General features: G+C 44.1%; 1 protein-coding gene across 2 annotated transcripts in view; it reads right to left on the reverse strand.

Moving 5' to 3' along the window:
• The window catches only part of TRMT11 (tRNA methyltransferase 11 homolog), a 94,404-nt gene that overhangs the window by 63,409 nt on the left and 11,471 nt on the right, over window positions 1–19,524 (reverse strand). For both annotated transcript variants that reach the window (XM_069726082.1, XM_069726083.1), the window contains 5 exons: window positions 16,589–16,670; window positions 16,152–16,244; window positions 15,449–15,583; window positions 6,739–6,895; window positions 1,380–1,460 (listed from right to left, as the gene is read on the reverse strand). In XM_069726082.1, coding sequence (XP_069582183.1) covers window positions 1,380–1,460; window positions 6,739–6,895; window positions 15,449–15,583; window positions 16,152–16,244; window positions 16,589–16,670 — 548 coding nt within the window. The remainder of the gene's footprint in view (window positions 1–1,379; window positions 1,461–6,738; window positions 6,896–15,448; window positions 15,584–16,151; window positions 16,245–16,588; window positions 16,671–19,524) is intronic.

Genomic DNA, 19,524 nt, shown 5'->3' on the forward strand with positions numbered 1-19,524 from the left:
ACCTTGATCCCAGTGATGTGTCACTTACAGGGCTGCTTAGAGGATTTTTTTTATAAAATCAGTTATATTAGAAGGAGGTCATCACTAGAGGACTAGTAAACCTGCTGTCATGTAGTCTAAGCACTGACTGGAAGCTTTCTGCCTATGCAGAGTGTACACAGAAAGCTGCCAATAAGTGGGGTTATACACAGCTCAACATTGAGAGACCTGTTAGGTCTGCAGCAGAGAAATCAGTGATTTTATCAAAGCTACCATATGCAGACCAATAAGTGATAGCGTCTTCACCCCTACACTATGTTGCTCTCAGATGGGGTAGCAAAAACATGGCTTTAATACTATGAGTCAAAATAGATCTTCCGCCATCTAGAAACCATCGGACCAGTTAAGTTTGGCGGATTCTAATGTGACTTTTATAACAATACCAAGAAATGATAAATACCTGTTTTTAGTAACACAAAAAGGGATCAACTGTCTTCTAGCCAAATGGTTAGATAATGCTTTTAAGTAGTAAACTAAGCATTAGTAGTTGCCTCGCCACTACTCCAGCCAATCACTGGCTTCAGCACAGCGGGTGGCTCGAGACTGCAGAGGCCAGCGACTAGCTGCAGCGGTCAAGTGTTGTACATAGAAAGTCACCACTACAGCCTTGTCAAGGAAGATCTCTAGGGAGCACTACCAGGGGTCCAATTTGTCCTGAACACTGACCACCCTTCAAATACCCGTATTGTGTAGTGCTTTGGAAATAACTAAATCTGCAAGTATTATGGTTTCAATGAGGAAAAAACAATAACAGAAAATCAGTCTAAGACAGCTTGTTGATGGTTTCCAGATTGGAAGACAAATTTTTTGACATAATTAAGGCAAAGAGGAAGATAAAGCACTAACATAGTGAAGGACAGCGCTCCACGTCCCGGAATCACAGCATCAGAGGCAATGTGCTCAGCAGCTCCAGCTTAGGCCTCCCATGGAACAACCTGCGCTCCAGGACCCGCTGGGCCAAATTAGCTAGGTTCTGTTAATACTAGTCTAGCATGAAATGTTCGCCCAGCTCTTCAAAGTCGTAATGTAATAAATGTTTCCGGCAATAATTATTGTGCTTGGTTCACGACAAGCACTCGGACTGAAAATCGCCCAGGATAGAAGTTTATCCATTCAAACAGTAAGTGATTATTTAACTGTTGGCCCCATAAGGAATCCTAAACCCAATAGTGTCTCCTAGCTATTAAGACCGAGGAGCACAGATTCCTTACAAACGGTTAGACGTGGCAAGTTACGGAAATAATCAGAGCTCACTGCATTCTTCAGAAATACAGATATACCAGTCCAATGACATCAGCGGAAATGTGATAAGAAGCATGTAAAATAGAAAGTTTACTCACCCCGTCCATGGACTGTGTTGTAATCAATCTCAGTGCCACACACGTAAGCCCCAAAGTGTGCACATGGTATCAAAAGTCCCCCTGTCGGAGGAATCAGGCCACAGTCATTTACACGCTGGTTTAATCATTAACATGTCAACAGGGTGCAACCAATCAGTGTAACTGAGCTTATAGAATACCATATTCAACAGTCAAGGGGTTGGCCACTGCCTGGAGAACATCTTTAAGTAAAGTAGTCCACCTTATCAAATAAAAATACTCTAGTCTCGCATGCCGTATTGCCCAGGGCTGTGCCACTGGTAAGCCAAACCTCCAACTCCTCAATTTCCCAGACCTCACAGCACTGGTCACTAGTGAGCATGTACATAAAGTGCAGCACAGATTCATCTCAGCTAAAAATTTAGATCAGGAACAGAACAGACATTTATAGGACATTTCATAACTTTCCCAAATTATTATGATAAGATTTACAGCTCATCCTGCATTGTACTACTGTACCCAATTTATTATATATTTTAGGACTCTGAATACACAGCCCTGAATACACAGCCCTGAACTGCCACCATTTCAAGAATGTTAGCGCCGAGTCTCTCGACTTTGTTATATCCTGTAATCCCTTAAACTAAGGTGAGTATAACTGTTTATTATTTTTAAATAAAAAGTGTGTTTATTTAATTTCAAATAAAGAACTTTATTCTGTCAGTGTGTTTATTTACAATAGAACTATTGAATTAGTAATGGAGAGGCGTCTTATAGACTCTACTAACACCGGACAATAGGTGACATCAACTCCACAACTATTACCCTATTTGCCATTGCCACAGGGCAAGTGGGAAGAACCAGGCAAAGCGCCAGAATTGGCGCATCTAATAGATATGCCTTTTCTGGGCGACTGCGGGCTGCTATTTTAGGCTGGAGAGCACCAGTATCCATAACCCCTTACCAGCCTGAAAATAAGAGCTCCCACCTGTTTGCTTTAGCTAGGCTGGTTGTCAAAAATGGGGAGCACCCCAAGCCGTTTTTTTAACTTTTTTTTTTAAATTATTTAAATAAACAGAGTGGGGACCCCTCTATGCTTGATAACCAGCTTTGCTGACAGATGACGGTTTCAGCAGCTGTCAGTTTCAGTTTTGCCTGGTTGGTTATCAAAACTATAGGGGAACCAAAGCCATATTTATTTATTTATTTATTTATAGCACAGGCAGCGGCTAATGAATACTCACATCAGCCACAGCCTGCTCTCACTGTTATTAGCATCAGCAGGCGCAGGCTCATGGGAGTAGTAGTCCCGTAAAACGCCGTCTGCAACCGGGAGTAAAATTTTCACCTTTGGATACAGCTGCGGGCTAGGAGCCGCGGCTTTCTGACTGGCGGTAATAATCTTACCACTCATCAGAGGCAGCGTTTGCCACGCTATCATGCACCTGAACCAAACTTTTAACTATTCAGCCGAATCCGAACATCCAGGGGTTCGCCCATCACTAGTGCTGTGTGCTCCTGAACAAAGTGCAACCCCCGGAGGATCATGCGACTTAAGTACAAACTTAGTGCTACAATGCTTGATATATTTCAAGTTGAGAGATAACACTTTTTTGTTTCTTTTTAATGTTTTGAAAGTTGATATTTCAACGCCTTAATAATTTGATAGGATTTGGCTTCCATAATAAAATGGCTATATGGATCGATTGGATTCAGAAATTGAGGAGTTCTGTTTATTAAACAATATGGGAGGCTACGTGAAAAACCACATAAAGCGAACTGCAACTTGAAGAGCGCAAAACGGTATAAAAACATCATAAATACATGAACCCTATGTAACCCAGTACTGCAACCTGAGATGTATTTCTGCCGACTATCTTTTCCTTATTTAGCTGTCCATACAGGACGAATGTGATGCAGATTGCTTGTGATGCATATACGCTAGCAAACAACCATAACCTTTGTGATGCAATCCATCTATAACAACCAGTCTGAAGACTCGAGACAAATGGTTAATGGGGTTGTCCCACTAAATATATAACCACAGGATAAGTGATGAATACTTTCTGGGGGTCTGACTGCAGGGTCTCCCAGAGATCAAAGTGGAAAACAGCTCATAAACAAGGGCACAATATTTCAATACACAAATAGCCAGTTTACATACACGACACATTGGGGCACATTTATTACATCTGACTAAAAGAAAAACTGTCCAGAACAACCAATCACAGCACAGCTTTCATTTTACCAAAGGTGTTTAAAAAGATTACAAGCTAACCTATTATTGATAGGCCGCAGACCGTTTTGAGGCCTAAATTACTATTATTTCAAAGTCCATCCTTCAATTTGACGGTGAAAAAGAAAGTAGAAGCCCACCCATATACACTGTGTATGTGATTAATACGCAACAACAAAGGTGCTGACTGATAGGTTTCCAAGAACTGGTCATGGAAGGCAATACAACGACATAATGAGCTGATGAGAGCGAATTATAAACTTCCCAAGCTTACGCTTACTTTCAAGCACACAGACCTAGAAGTGTTAATGTGAAGAGGCTGAACGCATCAAAATTAAGTTACCAAAATTACAAGCAACAAGGCTTAAGAAATACACCTTAGACGATGTAGATATATATTTATTGCTTTTTACTTCTTTTTCAACGGGCCTAAGAACAGGTAGGTAGTTGCCACCAACCTGTGCCACTCTCTGTTGGGCAGACCGCTCCTGCCGGCGATTCAGCGCTTTCTGCTGATATCACAGCCACAGGCTTCTCTTCCGCTCTGCTCTGTTGGCAGGGCATGACCACCGACTTCATGTTGACTGACAGCCGGCTCCCTGCTGCCTACCTGCGGGTAGTTGGCTGTCAATCAGCATGACATCAACAATAACGTCCCCGTTGACAGAGTAGATCAGAAGAAATGCTGCTCTGCTGACGTATCATCGGCAGCTGAATCGCCAGCAGGAGCAGTCGACCACTCTGAGCCAGGATCGGGTACAACAGGCAGGTAGACACCTTGGTTAGCAAACTTGACTATTTATTTTCTCTTTTTCTAATTATAGGCCTAAAAACTAATAGTCGCTGACAACTTCATTAAATTTCGATTTATTATATAAGAAAATATGCACAGACCGAAGGAAGTGCAAAACACACACACAAAAAAGAATGCATATGGCATTAGAATCACATAAATTACTGGAGTAAATTAGTGCAAATATTGGCCCTGATTACAATCTTTCTCTAGAAATCTCAGATTTTATTTATGGTGAAGAGGGCAGTAATCGTGATATATACATTATGACCTTCTCACACTGCACTTTATGTAGCTAACAGCATAGAGTGACTGCAAACCTTTGTAATCCTATGCAAGGCTGCCCTCTAGTGGAAGTATGATGGTTGCTCCATTTTCTTTTCCAAGCATCATATATTAGTTCTTATAATGTATGTAACCTAGAAAATGGCCAGCAACTCCTACATTTTCCAGAACTGCATATTACTTGCAGTCATTTATTTTTCTTACATCTATGCCAACTAAAATGAGCTGCGTTTTTGCCCTGTGGACCCATTATATATGCTATGTTAATCTTCTTTATCTCTTGGGCCTTGCGCAGCGTTTTTTTTCCTTAAACACTGTGGAGACCGGCAGTTGCACGCGAGTGGCTCTGAAATTCCATACAGTACTGTGCAAAAGTTTTAGGAAGGTGCAGAAATACAAAAAAAAATAGAAGTGTTAATAGTTTATTTTTACAATTTTACAAAAAGCTGAATGCACAAAAGAAAAATTACATCAAACCCTTTGCCTAACAAATAAATGTTCATTTTTTTTCCTTCCACGTTGCTTCAGTTCCTGTGAAGCATCTGAAGGGTTAATAAACTTCTTGAATGTGGGTTTGGGGTGCAGTCTTTAGAACGGTGTCAATTTGGGGTATTTTCTGCCATACTGACCCCTCAAAGTCACTTAAAATATGAGGCGGTGCCTAAAAAAAAAAAATGTTTTTACAAATTTAGTTTGGAAAAATGAGAAAATCGCTGGTCAACTTTTAACCCTTATAACTCCCTAACAAAAAACAAAAAAATTATGTTTCAAAAATTGTGCTGATGGAAAGAAAACATGTGGGAAATGTTATTTATTAAATATTTTGTCTGACAACACTCTGATTTAAGGGCACAAAAATGTTAAAGATTGCAAATTTTACGCTTAATTTCCAATTTGGTTTACAAATAAACGCAAGTCATATCGAACTACTGTTACCGCTATCATAATATGTCGCAAAAAAAAAAAAATCTCAAAAAACAACAAGATTCGTCGTCAGGTTCCCGAGTTATGACCACATAAAGCGACACTGGTCAGAATTGTAAAATTTGGCCAGGGTCATGAAGGTGAAAACAGGCTTGGGGGTGCGGAGGAGGGGTTTTCGAATGCAAAGGGGGATCTCACTTAATATTCATATGATGAATATTTCTCTTTTGTTCATTTACTTGGCATTTTGGCCAATTGATAAAAAAAACAAACACGCTTCTATTCTTGAAAGCATACTTATTTTGCGGAATTTTTCCACACCTACCTGAAACTGTTGCCCAGTACTGTGCTTCAGACATATAAGTTGAGCTTATTCCTTAATGTATACCATTAAACATGGGGTGAACAAGTTTGACCCTAAATAAACAAAGGGGATTGGATGGACCTCCATTAGCAGACAAGTATCTGATGTGTATGGCCAGCCTAAGGTACTAACCTAAGGAAGCACCACCAAGACAAAAGGTACGTCATGTTCTGGGTGGGAAAACACATGGTTGATATCAGGTCAAAGGACAGAGAGTAATGGTTCGGTGGACGTGATCTATGCACATAGCTTATTACAGGCATACTTTTTTAAAGCTACATGTCTGTGAACCATTTACATTCTTCCTTTGATAGAGGACAATCCCCAACCTGCTTAAAATGTACAAGAAAAATGTTTTCTTCCTATTACACAAAACTATTTTTTAAGGATAAAGCCGATATTTATAGTGGTTCTTGGAAGAAACAGCCATCTGCTTAGTCTCACTGCAACACTGATGTATCGGCAGTCTTTCTTTCTTTAGGTAAAGCTTTCGATTCCCAAATTATAATTTCACATCGCCACCCCCCTGCGGACATAAAGGTGTCAGCTTTCACTCCCCAGGAGTTCGTAAGCAGTCATAAAATGGCAAAAAAATACTTAAAACAACAGCCTCACATTTGAGGCCCTCTATGTACACAAACACAAAAAAAAGGCATGTAAATGCTGTAAGGGGGCTAGTGAAAAAGCAAGAAAAGTAACTTTAAATATCCAGTATAAAATCTATAATACAGCATTCAATAGTATTGAAAATGTGGAAAAAATTGCAAGTGGGTCTTACCAGTGCCAACAAAAGGATCGAACACCACGTCATTGGGTTTAACTCTGGCTTGGTTTGCCATGATGAAGGAAAGCCCAGCGTCCATGCTTGTGTTCCCAATAAAATGCCTCTTTTTCACACTGTAAGAACTGATTAGCTCTCTTTGTCCATCCGCAATCTAAACAAGAAAAAAAAAAAGTAATTAATTTTCACATAATAATTCCACGCCGAAACAATTAAAATGGTATTCAAATGACAGATACTTCTAGAATAGCCTTAAAGAGAAACTGTCGTTTTGAGTTTGATCTCATAAAGCAATGATTTACACTTAGAATCATAGAATGGTAGAGTTGGAAGGGACCTCCTGGGTCATTGTGTCCAGCCCCCTACTCAATAATACAGGATTCACTGAATCATCCCAGACAGATGTCTGTCCAGCCTCTGTTTGAAGACTCCATGGAAGGAGAACTCACACCGCTCGCGGCAGCCTGTTCCACTCATTGATCACCCTCACTGTCAAAAAGTTTTTTCTAATATCTAATCTGTGTCTCCTCCATTCGGTTTCATCCCATTGCCTCTAGTCTTTCCAAAGACATACTGATAGGGAATTTACCGTATATACTCGAGTATAAGCCGAGATTTTCAGCCCATTTTTTTGGGCTGAAAGTCCCCCCTCTCGGCTTATACTCGAGTCATACCCGGGGGTCGGCGGCTGTGTAATTATACTCACCTACTGCTGGTGCGGTCCCTGCACGTCCCTGCTTCTTCCAGCGCTGCAGATTCTTCCTGTACTGAGTGGTCACATGGTACCGTCCATTACAGTAATGGATATGCGGCTCCACCTCCCATAGAGGTGGAGCCGCATATTCATGAGGGCCATAACACTTGTGCAGCATTATAAGGGGCAAGTGACTGTACGGAGCATCTTATGGGGCCATAACACTTGTGCAGCATTATAAGGGGCAAGTGACTGTACGGAGCATCTTATGGGGCCATAACACTTGTGCAGCATTATAAGGGGCAAGTGACAGTACGGAGCATCTTATGGGGCCATAACACTTGTGCAGCATTATAAGGGGCAAGTGACTGTATGGAGCATCTTATGGGGCCATAACACTTGTGCAGCATTATAAGGGGCAAGTGACTGTACGGAGCATCTTATGGGGCCATAACACTTGTGCAGCATTATAAGGGGCAAGTGACTGTACGGAGCATCTTATGGGGCCATAACACTTGTGCAGCATTATAAGGGGCAAGTGGCTGTACGGAGCATCTTATGGGGCCATAACACTTGTGCAGCATTATAAGGGGCAAGTGGCTGTACGGAGCATCTTATGGGGCCATAACACTTGTGCAGCATTATAAGGGGCAAGTGACTGTACGGAGCATCTTATGGGGCCATAACACTTGTGCAGCATTATAAGGGGCAAGTGACTGTACGGAGCATCTTATGGGGCCATAACACTTGTGCAGCATTATAAGGGGCAAGTGACTGTACGGAGCATCTTATGGGGCCATAACACTTGTGCAGCATTATAAGGGGCAAGTGACTGTACGGAGCATCTTATGGGGCCATAACACTTGTGCAGCATTATAAGGGGCAAGTGACTGTACGGAGCATCTTATGGGGCCATAACACTTGTGCAGCATTATATGGGACAAGTGTCTGTATGGAGCATCTTATGGGGCCATAACGTTTGTGCAGCACTATATAGGGCAAATATCTCTATGGAGCATCTTATGGGGCCCCTATTACCCTTTATGCAGGATTATATGGGGCATATTTTAATACTAGATGGTGGCCCGATTCTAACGCATCGGGTAGTCTAGAATATGCATGTCTACGTAGTATATTGCACAGCCACGTAGTATATTGCCCAGCCACGTAGTATATTGCACAGCCCACGTAGTATATTGCACAGCCCAGGTAGTATATTGCCCAGCCACGTAGTATATTGCCCAGCCACGTAGTATATTGCCCAGCCAAGTAGTATATTGCCCAGCCACGTAGTATATTGCCCAGTCACGTAGTATATAGCAGAGCCACGTAGTATATTGCCCAGCCACATAGTATATTGCCCAGTCACGTAGTATATTGGCCAGCCACAGTATATTGCCCAATCATGTAGTATATTGCCCAGTCACGTAGTATATTGGCCAGCACAGAGCCACGTAGTATAGAGACTTAACAAAAAAAATAAACATATACTCACCTTCTGAAGGCCCGTTGGAAGTCCTGCTATACTTACCATCCGCCGCCTTCTGTCCGCTCCCGTCCCAGCGCTGGTGTGAGCAGGACCTATGATGACGTCACGGCAGGTCCTTGTCGCACACCAGCGCTGAGACGGGAGCGGAACCTGGCGCTTGCAATGGAGAGGTCCGGGATCGAGAAAGGCGGCGGAGGGCGAGTATAGCAGGTTTTTTTTTTATTATTATTTTTAACATGACCTATTTTTACTATTGATGCCAATAGTAAATAGTTGGGGACACACAGGGTTAATAGCAGTGGTAACTGGTCGCTCTTCTCTGAATTTGCTCCAGTTTGTTGATGTCTTTTTTTAAAATGTGGTGCCCAAAACTGGACACAATATTCCAGATGAGGTCTGACCAAAGAGGAGTAGAGGGCAGTAATGACTTTGCATGATCCTGACTGTATGCTTCTGTTAATACATCCCAGAATTGTATTTGCCTTTGTTGCTGCTGCATCACACTGTTGACTCATGTTCAGTTTATGATCTATTAGTATACCCAAGTCTGTTTCACATGTGCTGCTGCTTAGCCCTATTCCTCCCATTCTGTATATGCTTTTTTCATTTTTATTGCCCAGATGTAGTACTTTGCATTTTCCCTGTTAAAACCATAGTTGCTACCCACTGCTACAGTTTATTTATATCTTTTTGAATCCTCTCGCTCTTAAGAAAAGAGGTAATTTAAGAAGAGGTCATTAACCGCTTAACCTCAGAGCTTTTTTCATTTTTTTCATTTTGGTTTTTCACTCCCCTTCTTTCCAGACCCATAATTTTTTTATTTTTCCGTCAATATGGCCATGTGAGGGCTTATTTTTTGCAGGACGAGTTGTACTTTTGAATGACACATTGGTTTTACTATGTCTTAACACAAAACGGGAAAAAAATTCCAAGTGCGGTGAAATAGCAAAAAAAGTGCAATCCCACACTTCCTTTTTGTTTGGCTTATTTGCTAGGTTCACTAAATGCTTAAACTGACCTGCCATTGTGATTCTCCAGGTCATTACGAGTTCCTAGACATCTAACATGTCTAGGTTATTTTTTATCTAGGTGGTGAAAAAAAATTCCAAAGTTTGCTAAAAAAAAAAAAATTGCGCAATTTTCCGATACCCGTAGCGTCTCCATTTTTCGTGATCTGGGGTCGGGTGAGGGTTTATTTTTTGTGCACTGAGCTGACGTTTTTAATGATACCATTTTGGTGCAGATATGTACTTTTGATCGCCCGTTATTGCATTTTAATATAATGTAAAGGAGACCAAAAAAACGTAATTTTGGCGGTTTGATTTTTTTTCTCGCTACACCGTTTAGTGATCGGGTTAATCCTTTTTTTTTTATTGATAAATCGGGCGATACCAAATATGTGCAGGTTTGATTTTTTTTTTCCTTATTGTTTTAATTTGAATGGGGCGAGAGGGGGGTGATTTGAACTTTTATTTTTTTTATATATATTTGTAAATATTTTTTCTTTTAATTTTGGTATGCTTCAATAGCCTCCATGGGAAGATAGAAGCTGGCACAGCTCGTTTGCCTCTGCTACATAGAGGTGATGCACAGATCGCCTCTATGCAGAATTACAGACTTGCTATGAGCGCCGACCACAGGGTGGCGCTCATAGAAATCTGCCATCAACAACCATAGAGGTCTCGAGGAGACCTCTGGTTGTGATGGCAACGCACCGATGACCCTCAATCACGTGACGGGGGTCAGCGGTGCGCGTACTTCCGGCCGCGAGTTAAGTTATTGTTAAGTTATTCACTACATTTTGGTTACATACAAATGTGCAATGGCAGCGGTATCAAACAAAAAAACACACCTACTCACCTATCAGGCCAGTACCTTTCCTGTACACGTTGTGTCATGTGTCACCCAGTAGTCTCCTGACACAGAACAGAGTAGTGATAGGCGAGTAGTTTTTCTTATATAACAACCATTGTTGCCCCATTTGTAGATTACTCAAACAGCTTTTTAAATTGCCGCCACTTCATACATTCATGTAGGCAGCACTGACATCTGCTTTAGCAATATTAACACACTGTATGCCAATAACAGAAAACTGTCAAAGAAACGGGTCAGAAAATACAAGCGTTTTGCATTAGTTAAATGGGTTGTCCACAATTCAAAAAAGTTATTCCCTTAAGCTCTCATAGTAGTTTGGGATTTGTTTTGTTATTTTTGCTACAATTGGAGATAGGATAAATGTTTCTGTCTTTTAAAGGGAGGGTGCCGTGATTTTAGTTTTTGTATTAATAATTATTGATTATATAATCAATTATTTTTAATACAAAAGTAAATGTACTACTTTAATACTTTTTTATTTATTCATTTTTACTTTTGCCACTGGAGGCCGCCATTTTCATTAGTGTGGGTGTAAGTGTCTGGGCACGACACTTGCACACCTCACTTACGGCAGCCATGGGCATAGGAGCCAACAGTCGGGCTCCAACCGCTCCTCCTGCCTCTCAGCTGTGACTTGGGCACGCCCCCTGGGCTGCTACGTCACAGCTGTGAGAGGAGATCGCGGCCATTTTGTTTTTTTCCTCGGTCATCGCACACACAGCTCAGTGTGTGCGATCATAGCAGGAGCTGCCAGGGAGAAGCTGCTGCTGGGAAGAGAGGTTCGGGGTGAGTATCTGCAGCCAGGAGCTGTGATTGCAGCCTGTACTTAGTATTACAGCACAGGCTGCAATCACTGCTCACTGCCGTTCAGAGCAGAGCAGGGAGATCGTCACACTGCTCTGCCCTGAACATGACTCAGCACTTCCTGGGAGAGGACTGAAGGTAAGTACAGAGTTTTTATTTTCTTATGCATCTACCACTGCTACCTGCCCCTATATACCACTGCTACTAGCCCCTATATACCACTGCTACTAGCCCCTATATACCACTGCTACTAGCCCCTATATACCACTGCTACCTGCCCCTATATACCACTGCTACCTGCCCCTATATACCACTGCTACCTGCTTCTATATACCACTACCTGCCCCTATATACCACTGCTACCTGCTCCTATGTACCACTGCTACCTGCCCCTATGTACCACTGCTACCTGCCCCTATGTACCACTGCTACCTGCCCCTATGTACCACTGCTACCTGCCCCTATGTACCACTGCTACCTGCCCCTATGTACCACTGCTACCTGCCCCTATATACCACTGCTACCTGCCCCTATATACCACTGCTACCTGCCCCTATATACCACTGCTACCTGCCCCTATATACCACTGCTACCTGCTCCTATATACCACTGCTACCTGCCCCTATATACCACTGCTACCTGCCCCTATATACCACTGCTACCTGCCCCTATATACCACTGCTACCTGCCCCTATATACCACTGCTACCTGCCCCTATATACCACTGCTACCTGCTTCTATATACCACTGCTACCTGCCCCTATATACCACTGCTACCTGCCCCTATATACCACTGCTACCTGCCCCTATATACCACTGCTACCTGCCCCTATATACCACTGCTACCTGCTCCTATATACCACTGCTACCTGCCCCTATATACCACTGCTACCAGCCCCTATATACCACTGCTACCTGCTTCTATATACCACTGCTACCTGCCCCTATATACCACTGCTACCTGCTTCTATATACCACTGCTACCTGCTCCTATATACCACTACCTGCTCCTATATACCACTGCTACCTGCCCCTATATACCTCTGCTACCTGCTTCTATATACCACTGCTACCTGCCCCTATATACCACTGCTACCTGCTCCTATATACCACTGCTACCTGCCCCTATATACCACTGCTACCTGCTCTTATATACCACTGCTACCTGCTCCTATATACCACTGCTACCTGCCCCTATATACCACTGCTACCAGCCCCTATATACCACCTACCACTGCTACCAGCCCCTATATACCACCTACCACTGCTACCAGCCTCTATATACCACCTACCACCGCTACCTGCCTCTGTATACCACTGCTACCTGCCTCTGTACACCACCGCTACCTGCCTCTGTATACCACCGCTACCTGCCTCTGTATACCACCGCTACCTGCCTCTGTATACCACTGCTACCTGCCTCTGTATACCACTGCTACCTGCCTCTGTATAGCACCGCCACCTGCCTCTGTATGCCACCTACCACTGCTGCCTGCCTCTATATACCATCTACCACAGCTGCCTGCCTCTATATACCATCTACCACTGCTGCCTGCCTCTATATACCATCTACCACTGCTGCCTGCCTCTATATACCATCTACCACTGCTGCCTGCCTCTATATACCATCTACCACTGCTACCTCTGTCCTGTGTAGCTAATCTAGTCCTGTGTAGCTAATCCTGTCCTGTGTACAGTATCACACAAGATAGGATTAGATACACGGCGCAGCACAGTATCACACAGGACAGGATTAGATACACGGCTCAGCAGTCAGTATCTAATCCTCTCCTATGCACTCCTCTCCTCCCTGCGTGTCTTTCCCCATTGTGGTTTATTATTTTTGTTGTGGGAGATGAGGGAGTCGAGGATTATGCGTTCGGTATGGTATAAAAAAGATTAATAAAGGACTTTATTCTGGCCGAGTCTTTATTTACAATACATGTGAGATCTATGTGGCAGCATTATGGGTGATCTATATGGCGGTATTATGTGAGAAGCATATGGTGGTATGTGAGAAAACTGGCGGTATTATGTGTGATCTATATGGTGGTATGTGAGAACACTGGCGGTATTATGTGTGATCTATATGGCGGTATTATGTGACAACACTATGGCAGTATTATCTTCAGAAAGCGGACCCATTCTATAGTGGTTCTGGCTGAGCACCTGCACGCGGGTCTGGGGTAATAGATGGGGCAGCATGACCTCCAGTTAGGTGCAGTCAGGGGAAGGCTGGTGAGGCGGCTGAAGAGAGGGGTCTCATTTTTATCGTTACTATATGGCTACATTTCCTTCCCAGCATCACCCCGGACTGCGCCTGTCGCCTCGCTTTCACACATCGCCAGGACAGGATGGAGAAGACAGGATCTGAGGAGGGGAATGGGGTCTGCATGCAAAGTCTGGATCAGACCAGGCCATCAATCCGCAGAAATGTTTCCTGGATTTCTGTGGAGCAGACGGTCCATCCATGTGTATAAAAGACAGCGCTCTATGTACAATCCCTGGCTGCTCCGCGCACCAAACAGGGGGCCCCCATAGACCAGCACACTGCTCTCCTGAAATACTCTGTGCTGCTGTCACCCTGCTCCCTCCACCACATATCTCCCAGAATCCTTGCTGCCTGCCATCCTTGGTGACTGTCTACTTGTCAGTATAAGGCTGCCGTCACACTATCAGTATTTGGTCAGTATTTTACATCAGTATTTGTAAGCCAAAACCAGGAGTGGGTGATAAATCCAGAAGTGGTGCATATGTTTCTATTATACTTTTCCTCTATTTGTTCCACTCCTGGTTTTTGCTTACAAATGCTGAGGTAAAATACTGACCAAATACTGATAGTGTGACGGCAGCCATACTCTGCAGTCACCAACAAAATGGCTGCTCACTGGGTTCCTGAATATCATCCTCTCTAATCCCTTAGCAAACACCCAGAAGGGGAGGAGAGGAGACGACATCACACAGGTCAGCAGACTCCGCCCATAATTACTGCAGTGCTGTAATGTGAGCTAGTTGTACACTAGGTTTTTCTGAAATTTCAGCAGCTGCTCCCCCTAGTGTTGAAAAGTGGAAATTCCAAAACTTTTCAAATTATTTTTCATATTTTACTAAATTATAAACAAATGATAATATTTTTTAAGAAAATGTAATCATTAATTCTTTACATTTTTACAATTTCTGAAAAAAAAATTTTTTGATGGCACCTTCCCTTTAAGGCTTTGGTTCTAGCCTTTAGATATTAAATGGGTTGTCCGGCCTTAGGGTACAAGTCTGTGAGATTCTCCGGTGCCAGTGCAGGGAGCGGCGGGTGCGTGACCACAAGTATGTGATTTGCATATATGGAGTCATGTGCCGACTAGATGGGCACCGCCTCACTCAATGCAAGTGTATTGAGCGATCCTGACAGTCTAGTTGGAATGTGGCCAGAAGTATGCAAATCATATGCGGTCATTTAACAGCCCACTTCCTGCACTGGCACCAGAGAATCTCACAGAGCGTAGTGCATACAATGTGAAGATTCACAAGTCTCCAGTCACACAGAGTGACTGCAGACTTGTACCCGAAGGACAGGCCAACCCCTTTAAAGGATATTGATAGGATATGCCACAAATGTCTGATAGATGTATGTCCCAGTGCTGGGAACCACATCATTCTCAAAAACAGCTTCTCAGCATGCGCTCCTTGGATGAAGAGGTGGGTGCACAGCTGCAACTATTCTATTTCTATGTCAGATGAGATAACCCCTTTAAATAAAGGAATTATGACTTGTGTCAAACCACACACAGAAAAACTTACATGCCTCATACACGGATGCAATTGGTTATTCCGAGCCTTCCAGTACTCACCCACCGGCCAAAGTAGATGTGCAATGGATCTTTGGGGGCAGTATTTGGGTCAGGTCCATAATCCTCCAGTAAGTAGAATATATGTTCTGCATTTTGCAAACTGACTTTCCCTTGAAATGGCATGAACTCCATTGCCTGTGTTGGCAAACAGTCTTTATTAGAGTCACAACATGTACAAAATGCAAAGATTAGACTAGACAAATGTCAGGTCCAAGAAAACAACAGGTTTAAAGGTTGTCAGCAATGGACAAATCTTGTCAACCACAAGGAATATGAAGCAAATCATTTTATGCTAAATACCATGTAAATCTGAATAAAATGCCACATATGTCTGTGTATACAAATCCCCATAGACTTCTATATGGGACACACTACACCAGCCATAAAGAGCATCCCCTGCACGATCATAGTCTTTAGCTTCTGATGTATGGGGTACTGAGCTAAGAAACATTGAGAAACACTACTTATATAACCACAGATATCGTTTGAAGAAAACAGATATGCATTGATTTAAGAGGTTGCACTGCAATGCAAGGATCTCCGTGCTGCACAAGTATTCCCATCTCCCCCAGAGAGAACAGCTGTTCACCAAGTTCCCAGGAGCAGGACCCAAGTGTCCACCTTCACCTGTAGATCACACTACGTTCCTTTGACTTTATTCTATGGTACATATAATACTGTCCAGACAGCAATGACTACTCACGTCTATCTTTGCAATCTTTTCTTTCTGCGTCAAGGTTTTGTTGAAGCTGTGGATGCATATCTTGTATGTAGAATTGGGCTGAAGATAGGGGATCTAAGAAAAAGAAGGATAAACAGTAAAACAAAGACATGTGGGGTGTTTAAAGGGGTATTCCCATCTCTGATATCCTATAATAATATTAGCACATACTTCCAATTAGTTCTTCTGATTTGCCATGTGCAGGACATAGTAGCTTAGTATCCATGTTAGATAGTGACAGATCGTTAATTAGTGGTCGTAACCATGGAAACCTAAGCTATTGGGGTAAGATCTTGGAGATGGGAATACCCCTTGAAGTAGTTCTACATGATGGCATGCTGGTGCATTAATACTAATGTAAATGCAATGTATTACTAATGTAGGACACTTTACAGTAATAGTCCTGTGATTGCCCATACCATCCTTTCCAGGGGATAGCTCTGGATTGACTGCTTGAGCTCCTCCAGGCATTTTCCATGTCCCCACAACTCAAAGAGCGATCTACAGAAGAAAAGATTGCAATTAGTAAGTGTTATATCTCCATATAACAATCATGCTCCAAAGGTGCACATACTTCAGAAAGCCTACACGGAGTTTAATAATGAATCATATATCATGCATGACTTGTGTATCCTTGTGCAACCTCGGCAAACTTCCTTACTGTGGTACACGATGGTGTATTACTGTCCTTTATCTCCAATTGTCAAAAACGTTCAAAATAGAGGTATTTTTGGTTCTTACCGTAAAATCTCTTTCTTGGAGCCTTCATTGGGGGACACAGGTAACCATGGGTGTATGCTGCTGTCGCTAGGAGGCTGACACTATGCAAATAAAGAAGAAATAGCTCCTCACCAGCAGTATACACACTCCGATAGGCACCAGGCAACTCAGTTTGTGCAAAATCAGTAGTAGGAACAAGTAAAAATTAAACTCAAACCTATGTACCAACCCACAACAACGGCACGTTGGCCAACACGGTACAACTTAAAGGGAGGGTGTGTCCCCCAATGAAGGCTCCAAGAAAGATTTTACGGTAAGAACCAAAAATCCCTCTTTCTTGCTCGCTTCATTGGGGGACACAGGTAACCATGGGACATTCAAAAGCAGTCCCTAGGGCGGGATATTCTGAAGAAAAAGAGGAGTTAGGTCGGCCGGTGAGAAACCGCCGCCTGCAGCATCTTCCTACCCAGGCTCGCGTCCGCAGAAGCCCGAGTATGCACCTTGAAGAATTTTACCAAGGTGTGAATGGATGACCACGTTGCGGCCTTGCAAACCTGCGAGGCCGAAGCTTGGTGACAAACTGCCTAGGAAGCTCCCACAGCCCGGGTAGAGTGAGCCTTCACCCCTGAAGGAGGACGTTTGTTTTGGACACGGTATGCCTCCAGAACCGCCGAACGGATCCAACGAGCAATTGTGAACTTGGAGGTGGGGAGCTCCTTTTGAAGCCAATCCGAGACGATGAACAGAGGATCAGTCTGACAAAAGGAAGCAGTTCTGAAAAGATAAATCCAGATAACCCTGACCACATCCAACTTGTGAAGAGATTTCTCCAAGGGATGAACTGGGGAAGGGCACAAGGAAGGGAGGACGATGTCCTCATTGATGTGAAAGGCCGAAACTACCTTTGGTAGAAAAGGAACCGGTCGAAGAACCACCTTGTCCTGGTGCAGGATTAGAAAGGGAGAACAACAGGAGAATGCTGAACCGCTCCGACACTCTCCTAATCGAGGTGATGGCGACCAAGAAGGCCACCTTCCAAGATAGAAGCGAGAAAGATGTCCCGAATCGTTTCAAAAGGCGCACGCTGGAGGGCGTCTAACACGAGCTTGAGATCCCAAGGCTCGATAGGAGGATGATAAGGGGGAAGCTATATGAGCGACCCCTTGAATAAAAGGTCCTCACCTGAGGAAGGGAGGCCAAGTCTCTTTGAAAAAGGATGGACAGAGCGGAAATCTGACCCTTCAAGGTGCTCAGGTAAAGTCCCGAATCAAGACCCGCTTGAAGGAAACCGAGAAGGGATGGAAGGGAAAAGACCATAGGAAAAAGACGGTTGTCCTCACACCATCTGAAAAAGGCCTTCCAACATCTATGGTAGATGCGCCAGGAAGCCGCTTTCTCGTTTTTATAATAGTCTGGATGACGCTGTGAGAAAAACCCGCGTCCTTCAGAACCGCGGCCTCAATGGCCATACCATTAAATTCAGAGACCGAGAATTAGGGTGGAAGAGGGGCCCCTGCGAAAGAACATCCGGACGATCCGGAAGTCTCCAAGGAACGTCCGATAGCATGTTCACTAGTTCCGCATACCAGGTCCTGCGAGGCCAATCTGGAGCTACCAAGAGTACAGGAACCCCTTCTGTCTTGATCTTTTTTACAACCCTTGGGATCAAGGGGAGAGGTGGGAACAGATAAGGCATCTGGAACTGGGCCCACGAGATCACGAGAGTGTCGCATCCGACGGCCATCGGATCCAGAGATCTTGAAACATACTGGGGAACCTTGTGGTTTGCCCGGGAGGCCATTAAGTCGACATCTGGAACGCCCCACCTCTGACAAATCTGGCTGAAGATTGAGGGAAGGAAAGACACTCGCCCGCCATGAGGCCCTGGCGACTGAGAAAGTCGGCTTCCCAATTGTCCACCCCTGGGATGTGGACGGCTGATATAGAGGGAACGTGGCTCTCCGCCCAACGCAGAATTTTTGCCACTTCCGTCATGACTTTGCTGCGAGTCCCTCCCTGATGGTTTATGTAAGCCACGGCTGTGGCTTTGTCCGACTGAATGCGGACCGGCTTTCCCGAGAGGAGAGACTCCCAGCTGATGAGGGCTAGGAAGATGGCTCTGATTTCCAAGAGGTTGAGAGACAAACCGCTCCCCAACCCTGGAGACTGGCGTCAGTGGTGATGACCTGCCAGCGGGGGAGGGGGGGGAGGGGAAATGACCTCCTGCGCAGAATGGAGGTGGATATAGTGTCCACCAAGAGAGACTGCTTCACCTTAGAGGAGAGGCGAAGCGGGCGGTCCAGAAAAAGTGGGTTCCTGTATCAGGCAGCCAGAAGGGCCAGCTGGAGGGGACGAGAGTGGAACTGAGCATAGGGAACCGCTTCCATGGAAGCGACCATTTTCCCCAGAAACCTCATGGCGAGGCGGAGAGGCAGAGGGTTCGGGCCCTTTAGCGCTCTGACACCCCGACGAAGAGAAAGGAACTTCTCCTTGGGGAGGAAGACCTGAGCCCGAGAGGTGTCGAATTCCATGCCCAGGAACTCCAGCCGTTGGGTTTGAATCAAGGAGGACTTCTGATAGTTGTTTATCCAGCTGAGGCGAATAAACGTGTCCAGAGTAAGCTGGAGGCTCTGGC

This window comes from Ranitomeya imitator, chromosome 5 (assembly GCF_032444005.1).
Source record: "Ranitomeya imitator isolate aRanImi1 chromosome 5, aRanImi1.pri, whole genome shotgun sequence".
In the NCBI taxonomy this organism is placed as follows: domain Eukaryota; kingdom Metazoa; phylum Chordata; class Amphibia; order Anura; family Dendrobatidae; genus Ranitomeya; species Ranitomeya imitator.